This window comes from Prionailurus viverrinus, chromosome B1, assembly GCF_022837055.1.
Source record: "Prionailurus viverrinus isolate Anna chromosome B1, UM_Priviv_1.0, whole genome shotgun sequence".
NCBI classification, from domain to species: domain Eukaryota; kingdom Metazoa; phylum Chordata; class Mammalia; order Carnivora; family Felidae; genus Prionailurus; species Prionailurus viverrinus.
Window position 1 is genome coordinate 1,786,963 of NC_062564.1, and position 27,731 is coordinate 1,814,693.

The 27,731-nt window shown below is 56.6% G+C and overlaps 2 protein-coding genes across 2 annotated transcripts; both read left to right on the forward strand.

Annotated features, from left to right (window-relative positions):
- The first annotated feature begins 268 nt into the window (after positions 1-268).
- On the forward strand, positions 269-14,159 carry LOC125163767 (basic salivary proline-rich protein 3-like). Its single transcript, XM_047855935.1, has 3 exons — positions 269-454; positions 511-1,332; positions 13,830-14,159. The coding sequence occupies exons 1-3, from the start codon at positions 269-271 to the stop codon at positions 13,929-13,931; spliced, it is 1,110 nt and encodes a 369-aa protein (XP_047711891.1). The 3' UTR covers positions 13,932-14,159.
- KBTBD11 (kelch repeat and BTB domain containing 11) lies at positions 1,343-27,343 on the forward strand. The gene is made up of 2 exons (XM_047856724.1): positions 1,343-4,868; positions 20,538-27,343. Exon 2 carries the CDS (start codon positions 21,321-21,323, stop codon positions 23,373-23,375), a length of 2,055 nt encoding a protein of 684 aa, XP_047712680.1. The 5' UTR covers positions 1,343-4,868; positions 20,538-21,320; the 3' UTR covers positions 23,376-27,343.
- The last annotated feature ends 388 nt before the right edge of the window (positions 27,344-27,731 follow it).

Below are 27,731 nucleotides of genomic sequence, written 5' to 3' on the forward strand. Positions count from 1 at the left end.
GGGCTAGCCGGCCCGGGCCCGGCCGCGCCGGAGGGCCTCGGGGCTCGCGGGCAGCAGCCGGAGGGGCCCGGGGCGCTCGCGGGCGCGCGGGAAGGAGCGGAGGACCCCCCCCCCCCCGGGCGCGCAGGAAGAGCCGGAAGACCCCCCGGGCGTTCCCGGGCGCGCGGGAAGAGGCTTGGGACCCCGCGGGGTGCTCGCACAGGTGCGCGGGAGGCGGCCGCCCCGCCCCCGGGCGCTCTCACAGGTGCGCGGGAAGAGGCCCGCGCGCATGCGCGCCGGAGACCACCGACTGGGGCTCAGCGTCCTGGCTCGGGTGGGCCCCGGGGTGGAGGGCGAGGCGCGGAGCTTCGAGGTAGGGGTGGGCCCCGCGAAGGAAGGCGGTGGCCAGACGCCCCCGGAGGCGCGGGACTGGGGTAGCAGGGGCGGGAAGGGGGTGGCCGCCGAGGCGGGGGAGGTGGGCGAGGGGGGAGGTGGCCGTGGTGGCCCTGCTGGCGGTGGGGGTGTGGGCAGTGGGCTGGGCGCACCTCCGTCTCGCCCCCGGGCGCCCGCGTGGAGGCGGGTGTCCGATCCGCGGGGACTCCCCCGGGAAGCGGGTGGCCGCCTCCCCGCAGGGCGTGCGGTGGGAGTGGGTTGGGAATCGGCGGCCGCGCTGGGTCTCGGGGGCGACGAGCCCCGCGCTGTCCCCGCGGTGACTGCCGCCGAGGAGACGGCCCCCGGAGGCCCGGGAGCGCCGCGGCCCAACGCGTGTCCGCACGCAGCTCGGCCCAGCCCGAGGCTCCCCGGAGGCCCGCCGCCCCCGCGGAGCGCTCGTGGAGGGCGGGGGGAGTGCGCTGTGGCCACGTTTGCTGCCGGCGCGGCCGGGGATCCCCGCTTTCTCAGGGCCTGTGCGCGGCGCCCTACTCGCGGGTCCCCGGAAGCAGGCGAGAGGTCCCTCCCGGACTGGGGACCCGGGAGAGCGGAGGGACGCGCCCCGCCGTCTCTCCTCCCTCGGCCGCTCTGAGCCCTGTGGCCGCAGGTCGGGACCTCGAGACCCCGCCCCCGCGGCCCCCGCCCCCGGGGTCGCCCTCCCGCCCCGAGGGTGTCGCCCTCAGCCGCCGCTGCCCGCGGTTGCGCTCCCTTCTCGCGGAGCCTGTGCCCCCGGCCGGGCCGGGCAGCCCCGTGCCAGCGCCGGTGGCCTGTGCGAACGTGCCCGACATCACGATGGGGTGGGGGCATGACAAGGAGCGGCGTCGAAATACCCGGCGCGCGGAACCAGCTCTGCCTGCGCCACCGACTGGAAGACGTCCGGAGGGGAGTTTGAATGCCAGCCGCGCGGCCCGTCCGCACCCACAGGTGCTGGGGACCCCCTGCGCGGGACCGGGCAGGTCTGGGGGAGGGGCTGGCTCGGGAGCCAAGGCTCCCAGAGCATTTAAACAAGGAGGGTTTTGAGTCATTCCAGCACCTCTTAGTTTCCTACGAAACCGTGTTCTCTATCTCCACCCCCCACATTTATGTTAAGGGAAAAGAAAACACAATATGATAACCTGCATTTGTACGCACAACACTGAAGGCGTGAGCATCAGCTCTTAATTCCCTGCCCTTCCCCCTTAAGTGCCGAGGGAGTGGGGAGTTCACTCTGTTCCCGGCCTGTTCTCTGGGCACCTCTCGCCATCTCATTAAATAGCAGTTACTCAGACTCTAATTAGGAACTCCTAATGGGTGCCAGCGCTGCCCTTGAGCCTTTTATCCTGAGCTAATGGCGTCCTATTATTAGAATTCTCCTCTCCACACCCCAAAAACCACAGAAGCCAGCCTTCCCCTGCCACCAGATTTGCTCCCGGGATGGCCCTTGCCTGCAAATTTATGGTAATTGGCGTTGGGAGCCTCTCTTCTGGGGATAACTAAGCAAAAATTTTAATGAGATAGGAAGTCTCTTGACCTTTTAGTGTCGACTGCACAGATATTGCTGGTAATATAATTAGAACAGAATGAGCAAAATTGTAAGATGTTGCTTGTGTTTAAGGCAATCTCGGTTTGGGAAGGGAGAAAAAAATAGTGCGGATGTCTGCCCGAGACTACATGCTTGCAGGGAGATTTTGTATACGATCCTCTGGCCTTTTTGCTATCTGGGCATCCCTTCAGGGAAGGCCCAGCCTTGACTCTAGAAGAATCTGGAAGAGTGGTGAGGCCCTGGCCTCATCAATGAATGTCTTCGCACACAGTCCCCACTGCTTCCGTTTCCACCTCCTTAAGTCCCGGTACAAACGGCGGTGGGAAGGAAAAGGTCTCTTTTTAGCTTAAAATACACCTTTGGAGTCTTTGTTCCTGTTCCGGAAAAACAGAGGTTCTCCAAGCTCTGAACGCCTCCATCTGGAATCATATTTCTGTTGTTTTCTGAATGCCAACAGCATAAATTGCTCAGTAATAATAGCTTTGCAGAGAATCTGGAATCACTTAGGCAGCTGTAATGCCCCCGAGCCTCCCTACATCTGAGCTTTGTGACCCGAGAGGACTGTGGCTTCATTGGGCTTCAGAGGCGCCTGCGACGCCGTCCGCTTGCAGGGCAGAAAGCCCCCGTGTCATTTCACACATCTTCCCCTGGTGACTCAGGATAAGATCTGCTCTTCTCTGGAGTTCAAGGGATTATTGTCTCCACCGTGGCCCTGATTGGAGTTTTTCTCTTGCAGTTATTGTAATTATGTTGAAATTACAGTGTTGGTACCCAGCACATATTTGCAAAATAGTTCACAAAGAGCAGCAATAACTTTCGTAATAAAATTAAAACTTCTAGGAGTTTATCTTTTGCCAAGAACCTGGCTCCTGCTGGAACCGATATTAAAATAAACAGTGCCTTGGAAATTGAAGCCATTCTCTGTCTTATGCAATGTTTGACCAATTAAAAATTAATTTCCTCCTTTCACAAATATTTACTGAGTACCTTCCGTGGGTCAGGCACAATTCTAGAGGCGGTGATGAATGAAGTAGACCCAGTCCCCCAATCCCTTGCAGCCTAGACGCTAACGAGATAAAAGTCAGTAAACGTGACCGTGTGAATTCTTGTGTAGTAACAGATCAAGACAAGTATTCTGAAGGAAAGGATTAAACCATGAAAGCACATAACAAGGAAGTGTTGAGTTGAGATCTGAAGGGTGAGAAGTGGCAAAGGAGGATGGTATAGTGAGGTCTCGGGGGAATCGTGTGCAAAGGCCCTGTGGTGAGGACTAGGGCACACTGGAAAACTGAAGGAAGGCCAGAGCAGAGAGTCGTAATTTGTAACTTCATATAATTTTGTTATTGTGATATTTCATTTATGCAAATTGATGGGGCTTCATACTTTAGGGCTTGATGGAGTAGGATATGGGTTAATTTTGCAGAGCTGAGATCTACTGAATCATACAGGGAAATCACCAAATAAGATGATGTAGACGAAACGTTTCATAAGCTGGTAAGCACAGTGCCAGCGTTAATGCTGTTATTACTATTGTATTACGAAGTCTTAGGCTGTGAGGTCCCTCGAGTGTGTGAATGAGGAACCTGCTACGTTTGAGTCACTGCCTTCTCTCGTTTTTACTGTGGCTGAGCCCCCCGTCTGGGCTCTGCACATTCCTCTTGTCTCCTCTGGTCAGTTTGTCACATGGTGGTCAGAGCAGTCATTTACAAACACAGATCTTACCGTGTTGGGGCGTCAGTGGCTTCCCACTGTCAAAGCTGCACCCCACAATTCTTCACATGGGCGCTGAGACCCCAGTGGCTCTGGTTGTCCCACAAACGCCCGCATGCGCCGCTGTATGCGAAACCCTAACCCCCACTGCGATAGTGTTTGGAAGTGGGGCCTCGGGGTGCGCAGGTCGGGAGGATGGAACCCGCATGAATGGGGTTCGTGCCCTTGCGAGAAGACAGGAGTCTGTCTCAACCGTGTGAGGACAGCGGGAAGTCGGCCACCCAGATGACCCTCACCCAGCCATGCTGGCTCCCTGATCTGGGACTTGCCAGCCTCCAGAACTGTGAGAAATAAGTATCTGTTGTCGCTGATGTTTTTGTATAGCAACGTCAGCAGACTCAGGGTGGCTTTACACGGGAACAATCTGCTTACAGATCTGCGGCGTGAGGACCACCGGCGGGCGGTGCGGTACCACTCGGCGGGCGGTGCGGTACGTGGTGGCTTAGAGCCCGCACAGCCTTGAGCTCTGTTGTCTGGGCTCCGGGTGGGGCTGGTTCAGGCAGGCGGGGCCCCTGGAGCCTCTCTGTCTCTCTGCGGCCCCTCCCGGTGCTCTCCCAGCTTGGCCGCTTCAGTGTGCTGGACCTCGTCCACGTCGAGGCTCGGTTCCCAAGGACCGCGTCCTGAGGAGGGAGAGCCGGGGGGAGTCCGCGCCTCCTTTCCCAGACTAGGCGTGGAAGTCCCCCGTGTCACCTCACGGGAGCTCCCGGCCTGCCCAGGTTCAAAGGCAGGGAACGTGGACCTCACCTCCCGTGGCGAGTGTCCTCTCGCGTGGTGAGAAGATCGTGCTGGACGGGAAACGTCCGTGGGGCCATCTTTGGAAAATACCCTGTGCCTCAGCCCACTCTCTGGCCACTAACTTCCTATTCCTCCCGCGTGCAGTGTCACGACCCCCCCATCGGGTCCCCCAACCTCATCCTGTCGTGGCATCGGGCTCAGACTCCAGCATCCCGTCACCGAAATCAGGCCCAGGTGCGCGTGAGCCGTCCTGGCTGCTGGTCAGGAGTGCAGCTTCGTGAACACGCTCTTCACGTGAGGACCCACGCCCCAAGCCACCTGCCCCACACCGGACATGCAGTGGCAGACGTGTGTGGGACAGATGCCGCGGGCCCTGGGGCTGGAACCAGCAGGATGTTCGTACTTGGACAGAGACAGACTCGTTTCTGCTGAGGTACGGGCTCCTGTGGCCGTGGGGCCGGTGAGGCTGGCGGCCACCGGGCAGGGGACCGGGGAGGGAAGGGGCCGCCGCTGGAGCCTGAGGGCCGTCCGGGTACAGGCTTCTCTCTTCCTGGGGGACCTTAGCCCTTCCCCCGCTCCGAGCCTTCGACTGTTGGATGCGGCCCCCCTGCATCAGGGAGGGGGTTCTGCCTTTAGCCAAGTCCACCAGCTTAAGCGATCATTCCCTCTAAACGGTGCCTGCCCAGCCACGCAGACGGGTGCTTGAGGGAGCGTCTGGGTACCGGGGCCCAGCCACGCAGACACGTGGACGTCCCCGTCACACCCGCCTGTTCCCGAGCGGATGTGGGAGGCCCCCAGAGCCTGGCCCGTGCGTCCTGCGCTGCAGTCCGGCCCAAGCTGGCAGTTCCTGGAAAGGGCTCGATTCGAATTCCTGAGGACGATTTTTCCATTGCTCTTGGCCTTGCCTTCTGGATTCGTGGCGCTCCCTTGGAAGTCACCCTTTCTTGTCCAGAAGAAATGCCTGGTGTGTGCAGCTGACGCTTTTCTCCGCCTGCTTCCTGTTTCCGTCTTGTGCTGTCTCTGTCCCACGGAGTCCAGGCCGGTCGTGCCTCTTCCCGTTTGTGCTGCAGACGCGGGGGGCCGCCTGTGGCTCTGTTGGGACTCGTGCCGTTTGACAGAAGCAGCGGTCACGAGTGTCGCTGGCGTGAGTCCTCGGTCTACCTTGGACCTCCGCTGGGCCAGGGCTGCGCGGAAAAAAAGTCCCTGAAATTCCCAAAAGCTGCAGTTTAGTGTCCACGAGGCAGGAGCGCCTCAGGGGACTCCTGTCTGAGAGACGCCGAGGCGCCCCGTCCGACATTTACGAGGCCTCCACAAAGGATCTGGGTTTGACCCTTACTTGAAGCTCCTTAGTTTGACGCTCTTGGAGAGGCTGGGAAACGGGCCCGTTTTCTTTTCGACCCCAGCCCCCAGCAAGGCCCGGTTCCTTGATATTTACTTGGTCCCAGCGTCACTTGAGAACTGACTGCTTCCTTCCCGGACCTTGTCTCCTCTCGTTCCATCGCGCCACCAAGGAAAACCTCAGCAGCATCACTGAGACCTGCGTGGAGACCGCCCCGAGGCCGTTGGTTCGGCGAGGCTGGCCGTGCCCTCAGCCCCTCTGCCACCCCGTCACAGGGGGCTCGGGGCAGGGGCCTGGCCCCCGGGGGCCCGCTGGCTGCCAGGCGTCTGCTCAGCTGCTGGACGTCCTTCCGACCCAGCGCCCTGCCTGGCCGAGAGCCCCAGGGTGGCGGGGGGGGGGGGGGGGGGGAGTGCACAACCAGTCATTCCAGAGGGCCCGCTCGAAACAGCAGGGTTTATTTTGGTCACACTCTGCAGGGATCTGCAGGGACGGTCCTCTGTGCCTCACTCAGCTGAGGGAAATGCAAACAGATCCTCTGCAGGTGCACACGCCCTTCCAAAACCCAGGCTGGGGCGCCTGCCGGCGAGCACTGCCACTGTCTCTGGTGGCCCCTCCGGCTGGGCCCTCCAGTGACCCCCCCCCCCCGCCCCCGCCGTGTGGGCACGGGAATCCAGGCGTGGGTGTCACGAGGACGAGAACCAGCAGCTGCTGTTTGCACCGTGGCCGCTCAGGTCCAGAGGATGCTAAGGGGGTCAGCATCCCCTGGGGAGGGCAGCATGGGACGGGCTGGACGCGGGGGGGGGCGGCGGGCCAGCCGTGTGTTCCTTGGGCCCGTTCCTCCTGACGGCAGCCGGCGGCTCCCTCCGTGCCCCCCGTGCCCATCTTACAGCTTGTGTGCGGGGACCGCGTCTTCAGGCCTCCTGTCCTCCTCTCAAGTCCCGCTCGTCCTGTTCGCCCCCAGGTACACCTGGCTTCCTCTGGGAAGCATCCCTGGACGTGCCGGGGAGGTCTGTCCCTGTGCTCCCCCCATCTGTGATCATTCACTCAGTCACTGGGGACGGGTGGCGGGGGGGGGTCTGTCTCGCCTCCTGGACCAGAAGCCCCGGGAAACCCGTCCTGTACCCGCCCTGTGTGGGGTGGCACCCGGTGGGCTTGGGGGGGCTGATGAATGAGGGCTGGGCGTCCCCCCTGCAGCGGGAGCCTGTGAGCCAGGATTCTTCGTGGCCTGTTACCTGTCATCTGTGCCCGGCATTTCGTGGGCTTCGGTCAGTGTGCGTTTGCGAACGAATGCATGACTTAGAGAGAAGGAAGCCCACCTGTCAGGGCCCTGGACAGTGCGTGGGCTGTGTCTCTGCCAGAAGGATTGTGTTCTCGGCGGGCGGAGAGTTCGTGGTGCAGGGGAGAGCCGGTCTCCCCCGCCCTCTGCCCTGGAAGGACGGATGCTGGCTGTGGAATCTGTCCCGGGACAAGATAGCAGCTGTGAAACGTGGTGACCGGGGCAAGCAAAGTCTGTGCCTTAGTTCATGCCATAGCTTCTCATTCATCAGTCCTGGCACTTTGCATGGGGCGCTCACCTGCACGGTCACTGCCCCCGGAGCTGGCGGGAACCCCGCTTTGGCCGAACGTGGAGATCGGGTTCGGTAATTTTAGCCACGTGTGTTGTCATTTTGATCACGGAGCCGAGACGTAAAGAACAGTTCTCTTCGTTTCCTGAAGGCAGGCAGACGGCACGATTCGCTATATGCACTTTTGTTATTTATTAAGGAGACCTTATGTGAAGGTTGGATTTTTTTTTTAACTCTTTAAATGTTTTTTTCATTGTCAAGAGAGAGACAGAGCATGAGCGGGGGAGGGGCAGAGAGAGAGAGGGAGACACAGAATCAGAGGCAGGCTCCAGGCTCTGAGCTGTCAGCACAGAGCCCGACACGGGGCTCGAACTCACAGACCGCGAGATCACGACCTGAGCCGAAGTCGGACGCTTCACCGACTGAGCCCCCCAGGCACCCCATTGGGTTTTTTAAGGAGAAATACTGGGATGGGAGAAAGAAGCCCAGTTTATGAACCAAAGGTTGTGAACCACGAGGGGGAATGTTGAGTGAACTCCAGGCACCTGGGGTATGTCTCCACGAGCAGCCCCAAGGCCACGGGGAGACCGTGGTCCCAAATCTCATGCTGCTCAGGCGTGGCTCTAGCTGGTGGTTTGTGGGTGCCTTGGGTGTGCTGACACGGGGTGTGAACTGAGAGGCGCTTGCCCCCACCACCCCCCGTGGAGCTCTCCCCCACCCCCGCCGGTCCCCCTGCTACAGCAGGTGGCATTCGGCGGCAGACAGGACGAGGCCCAGGGGCATGGTAGCATCTTTTCATGCTGTCCTGCTACCACCTGTTCCTGGAGGCACCAGCCTCGGCCCCGAAGCCTCTAGGAGCTGTCAGTGTGATGCACTGCTGGCCGCGTGGCCTGTCTTCTGTGGTGTCGTGGGCTTTGTAGGAATCTGTACAAATGGCTGGATCCTAGACTTCCGGCCTCCTGGAATTGAGAGAACACCACACAGGAAGCAGGGCACACTGGGGTCGTGAGTCCGGGTCAGCCTGGAGCAGTCACTTGACCCGTCTGGTCTCAGTTTCCCCTGTTGAAGTGAAAGGCAGGGCGCCTGAAGAACTGAGGCCATCGGAGTCCCCAGAGGCCTGGGTTTGGGGACGGGATCTGGAGCTGGACATTTTGACATCCAGCAGGCTGTGTGAGAGTGTTTTCCCTGCAAACCTGCAGCCCACAGGAGGTCTCGGATTTAGCAGGATCTGACTTTTGAAAGTGACGTTTTCTTTTCAGGACCCTAAGCCTGAAAGCCTGGCCATCTCACTGAATTCTTCACCGAGGGCCCTTCCTTTTGGGGCCCTTCCGGAGTCAGTGTTGTTTTATTTTGTGCACGGACACACACACACACACACACACACACACACACACGGGCGTGCCTATGTGCACATCTGTGCATAGAGGTGTGTGCATGTAGAATAATGTCTCTGATTCCCAAAGTAGTACCTGTTGAGGATAGACAATTTGAGGGCAGCAAAATTTATGAAAAGAGGAGTTACACATCATCTTGCCACAAACAAGCTTTTTAGACTTTTTGGTATTTTTCTCAATGTTTTTCTGTGGTTTGTCCTGTGTGTGCATGTGCACGGGTGCACACACGCACACACCCACCCACATACACATATGCACACGCACACACACGTACACATGTGCACACACCCACCCACATACACATGTGCGCACACACGCACACACATACACGTGTGCACACACGCACACACATGCACACACGTGCACCCACCCACATACACATGTGCACACACCACACACATGTGCACATGTATGCACACACATGTACACATGTGCACCCACGCACACATGTGCACCCACCCACATACACATGTGCACACACCACACATACACATGTGCACACACGTGCACACACATGCACACACATGCACACATGTACACATGTGCACACACACAGCTGTATGCACACACATGTACACATGTGCACCCACCCACATACACATGTGCACACACATGCACACACACACACGTACACATGTGCACACACACACACATACTGCTCTGTAAGTGGCATGTGCCGCCTTGTGATCTTGGTCTCTAGAGTCACTGTGGTCGAGGCGTTTTCACAAATGCTTGGAAACTTCGAGAACGTAGCTTTTAACAAGGGCCTATGAACACGACGGAGTTTGTTGGTAAAATTCCTGGTCTGTTATCCCAGGGCTTTGCCGATAGGAATGCTGTGGGAAGTCCTTGTCCTCAGAGCTCTGGTTTTCCAGAGTGGGGCTTCCGTCCGTGTTGTGAGTGCTTCGGACATGCCAGGCGCAGGTCTCCCGAGGTGATCGGGTCTCTGAGCAGCACGTCCTTGCACAGGGAGCCTGTGTGAGCACCAGGGCCCCCAGGCGCACCCCGCCCCCGCCTGCTTTCAGCGGGTCGTGCACTCTGGGTTAAGGCAGTTTGACAAAGCACTGTGTTCTCCTGCTCCGAAGGGGTCCACACTCTGTCCTAGAGTCCACAGAAACGTCTCTAAAACCCAAAAGCCCTTTTCTGGAGCTCCTGTCGCTGGGGGCTGGGCTGAGGGGCCGGGGGGCTTGCAGAGACCCCCGAATAGAAGGGTGGCTGCAAACACAGGCTACGTGTCGGGAGAAGAGGCCGAGCGTCCATGGAAGGAACGCCCCGTGTGTGGCCTTGGCTCCTTGTGAGAGGTTGCCTGCCGAGGAAGCGCTGACCCTCCCCACGAGGAGACACGAGCTGTGCTGCGATTCTGTACGGGGAGGCTCATCGCCACTGGTTTCGTCGCCTCTGTCCAGGCCTGACACACAGCGACTGTCCACGTCCTCCTGGAATTTCAAACGCTGGACACACTGCGGGGGACGCTGTCCGGTGCCTCACAGTCACACACCGAAGTCGCAGCCTCCCCAGAGCCACTCCGATGTCTTACTGTATTTTGCATTTGCAAAGTGGGACTGTTTGGTTTTTTCCACTCCGATGTCTTACTGTATTTTGCATTTGCAAAGTGGGACTGTTTGTTTTTTTCTACAATCATCACCTTCGTGAGACTGGTTTCCTCTCTCGCCCTGAACTCACTTCGCGTTCGCTTCATGCTCCCAGGGACAAAATGAAGACATGTCGAGACGGCGACTTTCATCTAGAAACCACATTCAGTCCGATGTTCAAAGCGTTTGCAAAGACAGCAAATAGCACAAAGGCTCCTCAGATTCAATCTCAGGCCAGAACTATGAACCTTTAGCGTCCGCATCTGCACTCACCTGGCTGTGTCTGGACCGCCCACTGGTCTATCTGGTTGCTCACACATGTGAACTCACACTTGTCAGACCTTTTGTCTTGGTTTCTGCTTCAAAGGTAGCGGCTAAAATATCAGTGAGAGCAATTAGCACTTCACGTCCGCCTGGACACTGGGCAGAAAGCCTGTTCTGCGTGGCCGTCCGTAACCTGAAGCACACCGCAGGCGTTTTCCCTGGACTCACGGCAGTCCACACTCACTGTTTGGGAACAGCCATGCCCGAGGAGGAAGTACAAGCTAAATAACCTCCTCTTTTTGAGGATGTTTTTGGATGTGTTGGTGATGCAGGTGCAGTGGGAAGGAAAGACTGCATTATGTCTTAATCAGACCAGAGCAGAAGTTGGAGAGGACGGTTTCTACCTTATTTTCAATATGTATCAACAACGGTAGATAAACAATGACATTGATAGCTAGGGCACTGGGTTAGGACTCTGCATAGTTGGGTTAAAAAAATTTTTTTTAATGTTTATTTTTGAGGGAGAGAACTTGAGCAGGGGAGGGGCAGAGAGAGAAAGGGAGAGAGAGAATCCCAAGCAAGCTCCACTCTGTCAGCACAGAGCCCGACACGGGGCTTGAACCCACCAACTTAACCGTGAGATCACGGCCTGAGCCGAAGTCAGACACTCAACCAACTGAGCCGCCCAGGTGCCCCCCACCTCCCAGGACTCTGCACAGGTTTTAATTACACTCTGTAGGTATCCGGTCTGATCTTGGACAAGGCTCCCTTTTATAAATCCAAGAGCTTAAAACTTTGAAAATGACAAAATGTGAGTTTTTATTTAATGTCACCATATTTCAATTCCAGTACAATTTTAGGAATCCTGAATAAGTTAATCAAGCACTCCAGCACTAGGAATGAAGTAAGTTACTATCTGTTGATTCAATCCGCTTGCTCATGATTAAGGTCGTATGGCTTCCATTAATTTTCAGTGAAGCCAGATTCATGAGTTGATAAGGACTGATAGCCATTTAAACAAACAGAGGAACATCTGACATCTTAAGTTGTGAAATATCTCAAACATCATAAACGATGTGTAAAAGGAAATAGACAAGTTATCCTTTGCCTTGGATGCTTTAAATTTCCAGAAAAACCAAATGATACCAAGCTGGGAACACGTCCCCTTCCTTCCTTCTTGGGAAGTAACCTCTATGCCAGATTCCTTCCTCTTCTTTTCACATCCTGTAAACAACCTACAGGATTTTACTTCATGTGCAGGATGTGGACGGTATTTCATGGTATCTTTGTACCAACTGCAAACCCTCAAAAGTTCGAAGTTGTGTTTTTGAGATGTATTCACAGTCATGTAAATTAGCTCATTTTCACGTATACAGTGATTTTGGCAGACACGAGAGTAGTCTAAAAGCAGTCTAGTGAATTCCATTTGTGCAGCAGGACACAAAGCATTCTCTCTAAAACACAGGACTGAGCACGGTCGCTGCCAGGTCACCTTCCCTGCACTTCCTCACAAACCATCAGTGGCTCCCCACTGTAACCAAGACGGAGGGGCTCCGTGGACATGGCTGGTCCTCCGCAGTACAGCCAGCCGCTTTCTGTTTCTAGAACCGGTCAGGCTTGTTTTCACCCCAGGACCTCCCCGTGGCTGCTCTCTCCCGCCTTCCCTGCTAACTGCTACCCCTCTCAGAGGTCAGCCTACCTTCCATACTCTCGGAGGACTCTTTCCCCATCCCGGAGTAGGAATCCCGTCCACCATCATCAACTCTCAGAAGTGTGTGTTTCCTTCATGGCACCCGCCACGGTTTGTATTTCCATTAGAGTTCATGTGACGGCTTTAGGTTCACCTTCCTCACGAGCCCGTGAGGGCCATGGGGCCTGGGGCCACACCTGTTGTGTTCCTCGGTGCTTCCTGGTACGTCGTACACTTCCTGCTACATTGGGGGTGTGCAACGTGATCAACGAGGAATGAGCCAACGAATGCACATTGTTCGTTATTTATCAGTGCTGAGGGATCCATGGGAAGTTAACAGCACAACTGAGAAAAACCGGGATGGAGTTGGCACGGGGAGTCTCTTATTTTCCGGCTTTCTGTCACTGTGGGACACTCCACTTTATTTCAGTGGATGCCCAGAACAGATTTACTCGGAAAGGGCCCGGTTCACCCAAATACTGCTCAGAACTGCATTTTGTAGCTACAATTTGCAGACTGTCAGTGATTCTCTAACCTTAGTGCTCACACTTGTATGTTGGGCCAAATCCATGATTCTTGAATCTTGACCCACGAAGAAAGAGAGATGCTTCTATTTCAACAGATTTTGAGTTTGCATTCTTTTTTTTTATTAAGTTTTTTGATGTTTATTTATTTTTGAGAGAGAGAGACAGAGCGTGAGCAGGGGAGGGGCAGAGAGAGAGGGAGACACAGAATCCGAAGCGGGCTCTGGGCTCCGAGCTGCCAGCACGGCCAAGGACGTGGGCCCAGAGGGCCCGCGATGCCTTGGCCTTTAGCGCAGCACTGTTGAGCTGCCCTCAGAGCCGGGAGCACAGCCACTGGAGCAGGACGCCTCGGGCTGACCGGCAGGGGTGCTCACCCCTATGGCCCCCGTGGCTCCCGTGGCCCGCTCCGCTGGTGAACACATGGAATGAGCCCGGGGAACATTTTCCTGAGGCTACGCAGTCAACACTCCAGAGATGGGAAAAGAGAAGGCGGCCGTGGTTTGGGTCTGTTGCTAATTTTTTTGGTTTTCTGAGACTAGGAACTCGAAGTGTCTGGGCTTCAGGCATTTTCTCCTTTACTGAATCAAGACAGTGGCGACACTTGTCCTCACGCATGGATCGCGAGGGGGCTCGTCTGGGTGCACGGGTGGGGCTGCTCGCGTTCCTTCGTCCCGCTCGAGGCTTTCCGTGCTGCTGTCGGGGCGGGAACCTCGCTGTGCATGCTTTCCCGGCAGGAGCTGTGCTGTGCCCGGTTCTCTCTAAACGTCCCGCTTAACCCCCTGGGCGATGCAGCACGGCGGTTCTTGTCTTCAGCCAGTCTGACTGCGGTTTCCAGGGACGGGAATCCCACCCAAGTCAGCATAGGTTACAGATGGAACTTATTAGCTCACGTACGTCAGAAGCCCCGGGGTGCGGCTGGCTGTGGGCACGGCTCGGTCCAGGGGCCTCTCTTTCCATCTCCTAGGTTTTGCTCTGTGTGTTGGCTTCCTTTTCTTCTACTGAAAACAAGCTTTCCTTTGATTTCAGCTCCCTGACCCGCGGAGGCAAGGCCCTTTCTCCTCCTGCATCAACTGGAAGGCTGATGTGTCACTGCCGCAAAAGACCTGGCTTGAGGCCGTGCTCCGCTGAACCCGGCACCGAGGAGCGGGCCGGGCCCGGAGCAGCCCTGTAATTAAAACCCACCCACATCTTCTAGGATTACAGAGCAGTATCGTTTATCTAGGAAATGGAGAACCCGGCATAGTTGTGGAGGAGATTAGAAAGCCCATCTTTATTTCAACCCCCAATCCCTTTCAAGAACTCTTTTTGTCAGCAGTATCCTCGCTCCTTGATAAAACTGTAATGTGTGTCATCCTTGGTACAGCTTCCGAACTTCCATGTGTTTTCAGAGTCTGTTTTTTGTTGTTTACCTAGTTAGCGCCATCCATCCATTCTTCCATCCATCCATCCATCCATCCATCCATCCATCCCTCCAGCGTTTACTGGTTGTGCTTGGAGAACCCATCCCTGTGCTAAAGACAGAATGACTAATGAAATCTTCTGTCCCGAATTTCACGTTCTTCTAGAAAAGGGTGGTGCACAGGCAGATGGGGGGCGATACTAGGTGGAACTAAATTAAGACATTCTGGGAACACAGACCACACCACCTCACAGGGAAGGGAGGCGAGCGGTTTCTACCGGATGGGGTGCACGGGGCGGGAGCTCAAGAAGGAGGGGGATCGTAGTTGAAATGCTGACCAAGCTGGCTCGGGGCAGGAGGAACCCGTCAGCCCAGGATCTAAGATACAGACCTGCACGAGGGCGCAGGCGTCCTGGGAATAGGCCAGAGCCTCCTTCACCAGCCTTGGCCTCGGGACTTTAGGAAGAGCTGTTACCTACACCCGTTATTCAGGAAATTCTCTGAAATTTTACTTGGTGCAAGTGAGCCCTGCCAAAGATTCACCCCCTAAAGTTACAAAGATCGTAACTGCCCTAAATGACTCCCGCCAAAGCGCTCTGAGCAGGTGCGCGCACGCCGCTGACTGCTTTATTCTCAGAGCTGGGTGGGGCACCCAGAGTTACTAGGACCCGGGACGGGACGCCCTGGGCAACGGACAGAGCGTTTGGAGACGGTGTGGGCTTCAGTCCGCCCAGCTCGCGGCTGTGACGGAAGTCCCCTCGCGCGCGGTCAGTAGCGCGTGCGGAAGCATTGGGCGTGGTGCTTCTGGGGCAGGTGCACTTGAGCCAGGGTGCTGGTTCCACTCTGGCTCTGCCACTTACCAGCCGCGTGGTTGGTTCGTTGTATGATGTGGGTGAGATTGCTTCACATCTCCTTTCCTCTTCTGTAAAATGGGGCTAGTGAAAGCAAGGGCCTCACAGGACGGTGGTGAGGGTTGTGCACGGTTGCATGATTTATCACAGGAGAACCGCGCCTGGCACAAGAGATGTTAGCCATCGTTTTTATCGCTACTAGCGTGTGCTCAGCCTGTGTTACAGTTCATCTGCACTTTTAGGAATCTCCTTCATAAAAAATAAAAATCATACATTGTAGTGTGGTCACATAAACCCCAATGTCACTGGACCTACCGAAGGGCACCACTTACTCATCAAATTATTCACCAAAGTATGTCACCAGCCACCCTGTCCGTTTCCTTTTCTTTTTTTTTTTAATGTTTATTTTTGAGAGAGAGAAAGAGAGAGAGTGAGCGAGCATGGAAGGGCACAGAGACAGGGGGAGACAGAATCCTAAGCAGGCTCCAGGCTCCGAGCTGTCAGCACAGAGCCCCAAGTGGGGGTTGAACCCATGAACTGTGAGATCATGACCTGAGCCGAAGTCGGTCGCTCAACTGACTGAGCGCCCCGCACCCCCCCCCCCCCCCCGCTCCAGGCACTCCTACCCTGTCCATTTCTAAACTACACAGACTATGTTACCTAAGTTGGTTTTAGTTTTCTTTTATTCACTGAGTATCTCCATGCTTGAAACCTCGTAGCTCTCTCCCAGACACGCTGGGTGTGGACCACTTCTCCCGTCTTCCGACACCATGCAGCACCGTGCTCTTGGTAGCCAGACAGCCACTATCCCAAGATATCTTGGGATATCTTGGGATCTATCCCAAGATGCTTCTTCACGCCTGGCTTTGGACTTTGTAATTCTGCACACATAGTGTGATGGCCCTCCTAAAACTCCACTCTGTACTACGAAGAGGAAACATCAACCAGGCATTGGGGTGAAGATCAGAGCCTCGCGGAACATCGGTTCATCTACAGCCTGGGCTCCCTCCTGACCCACCAGCTCTAGGCCCCCTCCAAAACTGCCAGCTGTTTTAATTGAGGCCCAAAGAAGACATCATCTTGAAAAGCAATATTGGTGTGAACAGCCGAGGCAAACCAACACATTCTTTAATCCAATGGAAAATTCCTGGAGCTTCCTATGAATTTGTAAGACTGTGTGACAGTTCTGTTTATGGCTTTCTTTGTTGATGAACCTCACATCGAGTGCTGGCTGCTTACCAGGAGGATGGTGTCTTTCTGGTGTTGAGGGAGGCACACGTGGGGACAGCACGGGCGCTGTCCCCAGGGCCTCTGGGACCTGATGGGTGTGGATGGAGACGTCTATGGAGCAACAGGCTGGGCAGGACGTGGACAGCACCCAGGAGGAGCTCCTTACAAGCAGTACGTGTCACGGAAACTCACATAAGCTTCCTAAGTCGATTGGCAAATACAGTTTTTTTTTAAATTTTTTTAATGTTTACTTATTTTTAATAGAACATGAGCGGGGGAGGGGCAGAGAGAGAGGGAGACCCAGAATCCGAAGCAGGCTCCAGGCTCTGAGCTGTCAGCACAGAGCCCAACACGGGGCTCGAACTCACAGATTGCAAGATCATGACCTGAGGCGAAGTCGGACGTTCAACTGGCTGAGCCACCCAGGCGCCCCGACAAATACATTTTTTTTTTTTAAAAAGCTGACTGTAATTATTTAAAGGATTCTTTTTAGCAACCTATATTACAATGAAGCATATTTAATTTTAAATCAACTAATTTCCACGTTAGAGACACAAATAATGTTCCCATTAGGATATCGTACGATCATTAAAAAATATTCATTGTTCATAGTGAAGAAATTCATGGAAAGAAACTGTAAAACTTTGGTTTAGGTTTCTGTGAAGAAGAAACTCCTTCAGGGGGAAACGCTACATAAATGACATTTAAATAAGACTTGTTCTTGAAACACTTTCTGACTACAGTCAAGAAGGGAGCCTGTCACTGTCACCTACGTATCCACCCTGACACGTCCCTTTTCACCATCTGCCGCAGCAGCCCCCAGAAGCAGTGTTCAGGGCAACACCTGATGGCGATCACTCGGGAAAGAAGTCCTTCCTGATGCCACGACCGGGTGCGGGGTTTCGGTTACTTCATGTGGCCAGGACGGGCACCCTGCCCAGAGTCCTGCAGGACTCCCTTACTGGAATTCTGATTCTAGAACCAACCAGCACATGGAGGGAAAACTGTGACTCCCAGCCCATGGAAATTGGGCGATAACCTCGTCAGCAGGATTGCTGAGGCCTCAGGGCTGTTAGATGCAAAACGGGCTGACTCTTCCCCATCTGTTTGTTTTTTTTTAAGTTCATTTTGGGAGAGGGGGAGCGTGCATGCACACAAGCAGGGGAGGGCAGAGAGAGGGAGAGAACCCCAAGCAGGCTCTGCACTGTCAGCACAGAGCCCGACATGGGGCTCGATCCCAGAACCATGAGATCATGACCCTAGCCGAGATCAGGAGTCAGACGCTTAATCGACTGAGCCCCCAAGCGTCCCTACTCCCCATCTATTTTCAGGCAAAATCACAGCAACGGGCCATTCAGGGAGGAGGGAAGACAGAGCTACTACTGTGGAGCTTCTTTAACACCTTTCGGGAAAGGAAGTGGTCCCTCTGCGTAATGTCCTCATTTCTCCTGTGGACTCTGACCCGCCCATTCTTCAAGGTTTGGGAGAGACTCGGAAGAGGCCCGAAGTGGTGCTTGGGGACCGTCTTCCAGAAGCGCTGGCCAGGAGCTTCCGGTGGGGGGTGGGTGGGGAGGGCTGGCCTCCCGGCTCCTAACTCGGCATCACCGTGCCTGACGTCGAGTGGCAGGCCGTCTTGGGGCCCGGCCGGTAACACCCGTGTGCGGCATCGCCTTGGCTGGCTGGACGTGAGCAGGGACTGACCTGGTCCCGGGGTGCACAGCTGGGCACGTGGCTGAGCTGGGAGGGGCTCTCGTGGCCGCATCACTGATATCCAGGCAAGGGGGCCTCTGCCCACCGGCTCTAACCCCAGCCGGGTGCCCGGGGAGCCCGGGCACAAGCGTCCGCAGAACAGCATGAAACCGTCTCTGCTGCAAATATCCCTCAAAAGGACAGTTTCACAACTTTCACGTGTGCCGAGGAGAAGTGGTATTGTCACTAGAACTCTAGAGGCAGGATTTTCGAGAGGATTGTTCATCTTTCTCTGGGTGGCTGGGCCGGGAACCAGTTCTGTCTCTCCCCGGCCGGCAGACGGCCCCGGCGGGCCACACCACAGGCTCCTCTGGATTGTGTTGGTTCCTTCGTGGAGCAAGAGCCCGTGCTTCATTGTAGCTACAACATACCCCACGCTTCCCAGCCCGAGTCTCTTGGGCCTCACACTCATCCTGTAGGGCTTTCAGAACACAGAGCCCCAAGTGGAAGCTTTAAAAATGCGTCCTGTTCTCTGCCGTTCCTTTCAGTCTGTGATGATTTACAAGAAGACAACTCTTAGGGTTTTCTTTGAACCGAGTCCAGCCAGAGAAAGAACCAGGAAGTTCTGGGGCCCTTTCTCAGCCACAAAAAGAAATAAAATACTAGCTTGGTTCTCTGAGGTCTACGGTCTTAGGGGGAGTGCAGAAGTGTGGAAGAACGAGCCAGAGAACACAGCCAGTCCCTCTGACTTTCTGCCCGACGTGAAGGTTCACAGGTGGATACTTTTACCCGTTTCCCCCACCGCTGACTCTGGCAGCCGCCAGTCTGTTCTCTGCATCTATGAAGTTTGAGTACGATTTGTCAGTACACCTCAGACCTTCCCTTCAGTGACCTCACTGATGAGAAAGCACCACTGGGTCCCTGGGGAGACACCACGAGCTTTGCTTACACAGTGCGTACAGGTTTCCAGTTCGTTGTCACGCTGCCTCGCTGTGGGCCAGCGGTCACGGCCACCTCGCCGGGGCATGGCCGCCGGGCCGGGATGGACAGCACTGAGCCTGCACCACAGCGGGGCTGGGCCACAGCTGAGTAAACAGGAGAGCCTCCTCCACCACCCGCGCCCCCGGGGCAGGCCAGGGTTTCAGCTTACTCTGCATTTCCCTGTGTCCCGGGACTCTGCTTTGCACACAGCGGACGTGCCCTGAAAGTTACTGTTAAAGATATCTGGAAAGGAGAGACAGAGGAAGGGAGGGAGAGAGAGAGAGAGAGAGAATTGAATGTCTTGAATTTTCAACTTGAAGACATTTACTGCTAACATAATGGGAAAGTTTTTTTTTCTTAATGTTTGTTTATTTTTGAGGGAGAGAGAAAGAGAACGAGTAGGGGAGGGGCAGAGAGAGGGAGACACGGAATCCAAAGCAGGCTCCAGGCTCCGCGAGCTGTTTCAGCACAGAGCCCGACACGGCGCTTGAACTCACGAACCACGAGACCATGATCTGAACCGAAGTCGGACACTTAATCAACTGAGTCCCCTAGGCGCCCCGGGAATAGTTTTTTAGTAATAGCAGCAGGAGGAACAGGGCAGGCAAGTGTAAATGCTGAACCCTGAACGTTTATGAGGACCAGGTAGGCGAGGTAGAAACCAGGAGAGGTTGAGGGAAGGTGATTGTCATGGATCTCAGTGGAGAGGCTAACACATCCTACATGTGGTTTCCTTCCCTGTAAGTTCTCTTCTTCAGAAAGCTGGGACACGGTCGGGCCGTCCCTTTACGTTCGTGGTAAAACTGCCAAGATCCTTCCAGGCTGGGGAGTCTCAGAAGGCTTTGCCAACTTGGGAAAGATATTTCATGACTTTACGGTTCACCTGCACGTGCTCACATCTGCCTTCCACATACTTCCTTTTTAATTTCTCTTCTTCTTCTTTTTTTTTTTTTGTTGTTGTTGCTTTGGCTTTTCTTTTGCTGTGCATGGACCGTTTGTGGGGAATTGCTTCCCTGAGGTTTTAAAGACACGATTCCAAGAATGAGCAGTGCAGACCGATTTCGGAGTTAGGCCTCTGAGGCCAGCTCCAGAGCAGGTCCTTCCTCCCAGTATCTTTCGCCACTTAATTTGAATCAACTGGAAAAGACTGTAGGAAAACTCATATTAATACAATTAATAAGGTCAATTATGCTCTCTCACTGACCGTTCTTTATATATACATCTCATTACTTTGAAAATAAGCTGTTGATATTTGACTGCTTTTTAGCCGCAAAATGAGCAGTTTTGTTCAGATCAACCCTATGTGTTTAAAGCCCTCTGCCTGAATTGGGTTCTCCTTCGGGGGCCGTACAGTCAGGGCAGGAACAGGGGAGAGAACACTTCCAAAAATCCCTAAATTATTCTGTATATCTTCTCCATCAAACTCTCCAGCAGCCCAAAGTCACAAACCCCTTTCCCACCAAACGTGAGTCCCCTAACCTGAAAGTCAGGGGCAGCGCAGTAGACCCCACTGACACAGAATAACCCCAATGAAAAGTCCACATTCAAACGCCCTATCTCTCTCTCTCTCTCTCCCATAAACAGGAACAAGAAGAGTGTGGTGACAACATATGGAAACACCTGATGTTCCACAAAGGAAGAGGCTCCTGACGGATCCGTGAGGAAGGCCAGCTCTCAGGGCAGTAATTGTGTTTTTCTAACACCTGGGCAAGTGAATTATGGACACCCCCCGGGGGTGAACAGTGCGCACGCAGACGCATCAGGACTGCTGCTGATGCTGCGAGGCGAGACTAATATAAATGGGAGTCGTACAAATAAAAGCTCCGTGGGGGGGCTCTCTACCGAAGCCCGAGTTCAAGTCCCCCTTCTGAAGTTTAGAGACAGCCTGCCTGGGTAGTGTTTGTCCTCGGACCCAGTGAGGAACCCCGGAGTGATGAACACTGACTCGGAAGGAGGGGGCATGCCCCGGTGGGTCAGCCGTACCCAGTAGCCCAGTGCTTTGGGGACGGAGCCGCGGATACCCGGCCGGTGCCTGCGCGGGACCCTCATCAAAGCATCAGTGCTGCAGCCTGGGGACCAAGCCACGGAGACCCCGACGCCCGGCTGGCCAGCGAGCGGTAGCGTGCCTGCGGTTCAGCAGCTCAGCTGAGAGTGCATCTAGGGCCGACCCCCTCCTGCACGCGGGAGAGGGCAGCGCTGTGTGAGCGCCACGGGGGCTGTGGATGCAGAAGTGAAATCTGATCGCGGGCCAGGAAAAGCCTGCGCAGCTAGAGCCCCAGAGGAACCGCCGACCTTGAGTCAGGGCGCGGTCATGGTGGGCTGCTGAGCGGGGGTCGGGCCGCGGCGGCGGCGAGCGCAGGCGGGCCCATGGAGAACCCGGTGCCCCCCTGCGCCCTCTACCCCCGGGAGGACCAGGGCCGCGGGGCCGAGGCCGGGGACGCCTTTGCGCAGGGAGCGTGCGGCCAGGCCGGGGACCGGGGCGGCGCTGCCGCGGCTCCGGGAGAGGGCAGCCTGCAGCCACCGGACGCGCAGACACCCTGCAGTCTGAGCGCGTCGCTGTGCTTCAGCTCCGGGGACGACTCCCCGCCGCAGTCTCGCGCCTCCGCGGCGGAGGGCGCAGCGACTCCCCCGCCCTCGCGTCGCAGCGGCCAGCGGGTGGTGGAGAGGCAGTGGGAGGTCGGCAGCGCGGGCGCCGCGTCCCCCGCGGACTCCGCGTCCCCGGAAGAGCCCGCGTCCGCCGAGGAGCGCGCGTCCCCGGAAGAGCCCGGGGAGCCCGCGTCCCCGGAGGAGCCCGCGTCCCTGGAGGAGCCCGTGTCCGCCGAGGAGCCCGCGTCCCCGGAGGAGCCCGCGTCCCTGGAGGAGCCGGCGACCCCGGAAGAGCCCGCGTCCCCGGAGGAGCCCGGGGACCCCGCGCCGGTGCCCCCCGGCGTCGGGCCCGCGCACGGGGAGCCCGACCTGGTCATCGAGGTGTCCGGCCGCCGGCTGCGGGCGCACAAGGCGGTGCTGGCGGCGCGCAGCGACTACTTCCGCGCGCGCGCGTCGCGGGACGTGCTGCGGGTGCAGGGCGTGGGCTGGGCGGCGCTGCGCCTGCTGCTGGCCTACGCGTACAGCGGCCGCATGGCGGGCGTGCGACCCGACAACGTGGCCGAGGTGGTGGCCGGCGCGCGCCGCCTGCAGCTGCCGTGCGCCGTGCAGCGCGCCACCGACGCCGTGGCTCCTCAGCTGAGCCTGGCCAACTGCTACGAGGTGCTGAGCGCGGCCAAGCGGCAGCGGCTGGTGGAGCTCCGCGAGGCGGCCTACCGCTTCATGAGCGACCACTACCTGGACGTGCTGCGCGAGCCCGCCGTGTTCGGGCGCCTGTCGGGCTCCGAGCGCGACCTGCTGCTGCGCCGCCGCCTGCGCGCCGGCCGCGCCCGCCTGCTGGCCGCCGCGCTCGGGCCGGCCGGGGAGCGCGCGGGCAGCCGCCCGCAGAGCCCGTCGGGGGACGCCGAGGCCCGCGGCGACGCCGCCGTCTACTGCCTGCACGAGGCGGCCGGTGAGTGGCGCGAGCTGACGCGGCTGCCCGAGGGCGCGCCGGCGCGGGGCTGCGGGCTGTGCGTGCTCTACAACTACCTCTTCGTGGCGGGCGGCGTGGGGCCCGCGGGGCCCGACGGCCGCGCGCGCCCCTCGGACCAGGTCTTCTGCTACAACCCGGCCACCGACCGCTGGAGCACCGTGCGGCCTCTGCGCCAGGCGCGCTCGCAGCTGCAGCTGCTGGCCCTGGACGGCCACCTGTACGCCGTGGGCGGCGAGTGCCTGCTCAGCGTGGAGCGCTACGACCCGCGCGCCGACCGCTGGGCCGCCGTGGCCCCGCTGCCCCGGGGCGCCTTCGCCGTGGCGCACGAGGCCGCCACCTGCAACGGCGAGATCTACGTGTCCGGGGGCTCCCTCTTCTACCGCCTGCTCAAGTACGACCCGCGGCGCGACGAGTGGCAGGAGTGCCCGTGCAGCAGCAGTAGGGAGCGCTCCGCCGCCATGGTGGCCCTGGACGGCTTCATCTACCGCTTCGACCTGGGCGGGGGCCGCGGCGACTCGCAGGCGGCCGCCGCGCCGGCGGGGGGCGTCAGCGTGCTGCGCTACCACTGCCTGGCCAAGCAGTGGAGCCGCTGCGCCGCGCACCTGCGGCCCCCGGGCGCGCCGTCCGGCCTGCAGCCCTTCCGCTGCGCCGCGCTGGACGGCGCCATCTACTGCGTGAGCCGCGCGGGCACCTGGCGCTTCGTGCCCCCGCGGGACAGCGAGCCCGGCGCGGACGTGGGCGCGGGCGAGGGCGGCAGCTTCGAGCCCGCGCCGCTCCGCGCCCCCTTGGACGCCCGAGGCGCGCTCTTCCCGTTCGTGCTCAACCTGCCCGAGAAGCCGGACCGAGGCGAGGAGGGCGCCGCGTAGGGCGGGCTGGGGCCACCTGGGCATCTCCCTCAGGGACGCCCCCCGTGGGCCGAGATTCAAGTGGGGAGAGGGGGAGGGGGGGCGGGGAGAGAGAGAGTGGGCGCTGTCCGCGGGGACCACTGAAACGCTTATAAGTTGGAAGCTTGTCGCGCGGCCTTGAAGATTTTTCGCAGCGCTGTCTTAAGGTCTGCCGCCCCATTCCGCGTTCCTTTTCGCGTCGCTTTGCTTAACGGGGTCGACGGTGTAAGCTGTGTGCAAATAGGGAGCCTTACAAGGATGACACGGGATACCTGAGGGAGAAGGAAAAGGGCTGGGAAGATTAGGCCTGGGGTACAGTGGGCGGGACACAGCGTGCCCGGGTGGGCGGGGGTGCGCCCGCGTCCTCGGGGGCACGTGCGCTCCCGGGCGGAGTGGAGAGCTGGCCGGACGTGAGCCTGCGCAGTAGCTGGCTCGGGGGCCACCAGGCTGCCGCGAGATCCCTGAAGTCGGCCACCGTGAGCTGTATCGGTGAGCCACCGAGAGAGGCCCACCCTGCCGTTGGGCCCCTTATAACTGATAAGTAGAACTCTTAAACCTTTTCTAATTACTTAAAAAGCTCATGTCATCATAAGCTCAAGTGTGGGTTGGGTTTGTTCCAGGTTTCGCAAGAAGGTGGGGTCTCTTGTCCAGCACCCAGCAGAGACGTTTCCCGTGTCTACCGCAGATGCCACAGAGGGTGGGTCTCGCACCCCTCTCTCAAGAGCAGTTTAGGATGCTTAAATACTTTGAGATTTTATTTTTAAGTGGTACCTACCCCCAAGGTCCGGCCGGAACTCACAACCCAGAAATCAGGAGTCACACGCTCTACGACTGAGCCAGCCAGGCATCCCCTGACGGTTAAATGTTTTCAAGTTAAAGGATCTTAATGATTATGTTTGATGAAATAGTAATGATTTGCTCTTTTTTGAATCTGAGATCTTTGGTGAATGAGTGTTTCCCAAAGAGCAGATCGTGAGTAGGGAAAGCTGACTGACAAGGACGCCTGTCTGTTGGAAGAGGAGCCTTTGATAGACAGTGTCTGAATATTCTCAGCCACCTTCGTGTATTATAATGGGCTCAAAGAATTGATTATCTCTCCCTCCCAGAGAAAGAAGGTTAAAACCACTCCTTTTGATGCTTCCGAAGACCAACATGGAGGCACATTTGGAGCCCGTTATTTACGGTGTTCCCAATATATGTTATGTAATTCTGATGAGGGAAATTAATTTTTTAAGCATGACTCTAAGAAAACATAGCAGAGTGACAAAAAGCGTATTAGCATAGGGAAAATAACATCTACTTAAAGCATAAATAGTAAGTAATTACGGGAGTTCTAATTGAATTCTAAAATACCCTAGTAGACTTAGCGTGGAGCTCAGTACTTTGAGGGATCACAAGCATTAAAAACAAATCGGCCAATCCTCATTTGTTATAACATTTTACTTTCCAGATCGGTGTAGACTGAGTTTACTCCTTACTAAGAACTTAAGGGTACGATGCATGCTCACAAATGGAGGCGAAGTGATTTGGATTCCGAACCCAATCCACTCTTTGATTATGACGGGAAGAGTTTGCATTGAAAGTCACTGGCATGTAATTAGATGGAATCATACACACCTTATGGCTCCTTACTTGTTCATCCAGTGTTGGGGGTTGACCTCTCTGTAGCAATAGTGGGTAATTGGGAAACCGGTTAGAGTCTGTGGTTATGAAAGTTACCGGTTAAGTATGTTTGGAAATGACCGGTTTCATCTTGATGCATGTGCCAGAGGAAAGGAGTTTATGGTTTCGGTTACAAGTTTATTCTTTCTGGTGATCTGTGTGCTTGCTCGTGACTCTGCTCACCAACCAGGAGGACTGCTTGGCAGCCTGGTTAAGCATCTTAAGACAGACAGACGTCCTGTTGCCTGACTTTATCGGTTTTTTATAGGAGCAGAATGCAGAAATGGTAGTAGAAAGAGAATTTAGAGCAAAAGGACACAAGGTTCGTTGAAAGAAATGTATCGCAGCACATTTTTCTCTAGAACGTTCTTATATTTATGCTAAAGCTTTTATATGACATGGAACCAGGCTAATATTTTCTTTCCTTAAATATCGAATTCATGAAATATGATCACTGTGATTTTGCTTGAGAAACCATTCCTGTGATGCTTACTGTTCGAAAACAAAATGCCACGGAAGGGGACTTCCGAACTAGAGTCACCCGCACAACGGGTACCGGGGGACTTGGGGAGCGTCGGGTGTCCGGTGCAGACAGGCTTGCAATCACACACCCACCTGCAGCTCTGTATTTTGTTTTGTGACTTGATTTAATAAAGAAGTGCTGGTCCTAGACCTTGCGGCGCTTCCAGGGGGAACTGGCCGTGGAGCCCTGGGGGCTCGTCCCGGTGGAATGCCCGAGGACATCTGGGGAGGCCTAAGGGTGAGTGAGGGCTGTAGAATCTTCTGTGTCTTATTTCTAAATAGGAATACCTCATAAAAATTACTGCAGGACCTGGAATGCCAGGAGGACCAGTTGATTTTGCTTTCGGGGGGCGGGTGGTATTTGCAGGTGCAGCCGCACGGGTTTGTACTAGTCACACGAGCCAAAAAGCCATCCCTCTGGGGTCGCCGATGCGGAGGGTTGCGTGGGGAGGGGGCGGCGGGCAGTCCCTGCGGGGACTGGCCTCTGAGGGCTGTTGTCGCCAGGAGGGGTCTATTCGCGTACCACGTGATGTTCCGAGTCTGTACCCAGCACTGTGCGGGAATGCCTTGGTGTTACTCGTTACCCGCGTAGGTGCAGACATGCTCCTGATGACCGATCTGTCAGCGGCAAGTGAAGCCAGTGTCTGGAGGACAGCCATCCACAGTTCTCATACAATTCATCCCCGCACGCTGACATTTCTACAGATTTGAGAGAGCGGTGGCATCGTCAGGGGAAACTGTGGTGGACATGAAAGCTTGATGCTTTGGTTGGTTACCAGTAATGGTTTTGTACTGTCCGTCGAGGTTCATTTGAAAGCCAGAGACACGGGCTTCACTTCCTGGGTTTTCTCTTGGTCTCGGGAACAGCCTCAGCACCGGCGCGGACGGCTCGGCAGCTTTCTGGAGCTGCGTCCGGGACCTGCTGATTGGAGTTCTGCATCTCTGGTGGCCCCTCTCTCTTTTTTTCTAAGAGAACTAGCCGAAGCTGTGGACATGCTTTGGCTCCAGTGAAAGATCTTACAGCGTGGGTTCTGCCGCAGACGCCTGAGAAGCGGAGCCCTCTGCTGTATTTCTGTTGCTGTCCGCTGTTGCCTTAGTAATGCTGGTAGCAGCCGCTTCGTCTGTGGGTCTCTCGGGTAACTTCCTGGGCAAGCTTTGGAAACGGGGTGTGTTGGAGGCCCTTTGCCGTTTTTCCTGAAGTCAAGGTAGTTTCTGGACGCAGCCGGCTGTGACACCTTGTGGGGGTGAAGTGTAAGCAAAGGTGCTGTGTTGTGTTGTCTTATCTCAGATGCTTTCCTGGCTTACAAAATGTTTTATCTGGGCATTAACGAAACGAAGAAGACGGTGGCACTCACAATGAGCACCCGGTCCGGGGGCGCCCGCCTCCCCGTCAGTAAGCAGTCGGCACTCGACCCGCACACGGGGAGATGCCCGGCGGCCACCGGCCCTCACGCCCCACCTGCGGGCACAGCCGCTCTCCGCGTGCTCAGTGAATCACTTACAATGAGCTGAAGTGCAGGCTGGATGTGTTCTCACGTGATACCGAGGCTCCTCCAAAACTCTTCCAAGCCGCAAACAACTGCAGTGTGGCGTTGATTAGAGACCCACCGTCCCTGCTCGTGGCCCAGTTCAGGCCAGCTGATGCTTGCGTGCAATTGATGTATTTATTAACGCTTTGGTATTCACCACCTGGGCACAAATGCTGTAAAACCTTGTATGTGTCTGCGTATGCCGAGATGAAATAAACCAGCTCCTCAAGTCTGTGATAGAGTTGCCCGTCTTTTCCCCGCTCAGAGCAGAGCAGCAGGTGATAGAGTTGCCCGTCTTTTCCCCCCTCAGAGCAGAGCAGCAGGTGAGGCACCCTCCCGTGGGAAACGTGGTCACCTGGGCTGGGAAGATTCTAGCCCTGCCTGTGAGGCTTGGGGCTGGGGTCTCATGAAGGAGGAGTTTGCAGCTCCAAGGTTCAGGTACCGGGGTCTCTTACTACTTACAGGATGTGTGCAGACACCTCCCCTCCCCTTCCCCTGTCCCCTTGGCCACGGGTGGTGGCTCATCATGGTCCAGATGCCAGCCACACCGCTGGGTCACCGTGCTCCCGTAGCCTCCTGGGAATGTGGTTTATAGACCCAAAGGTTTCTTTCTAGTTTGTGCTCC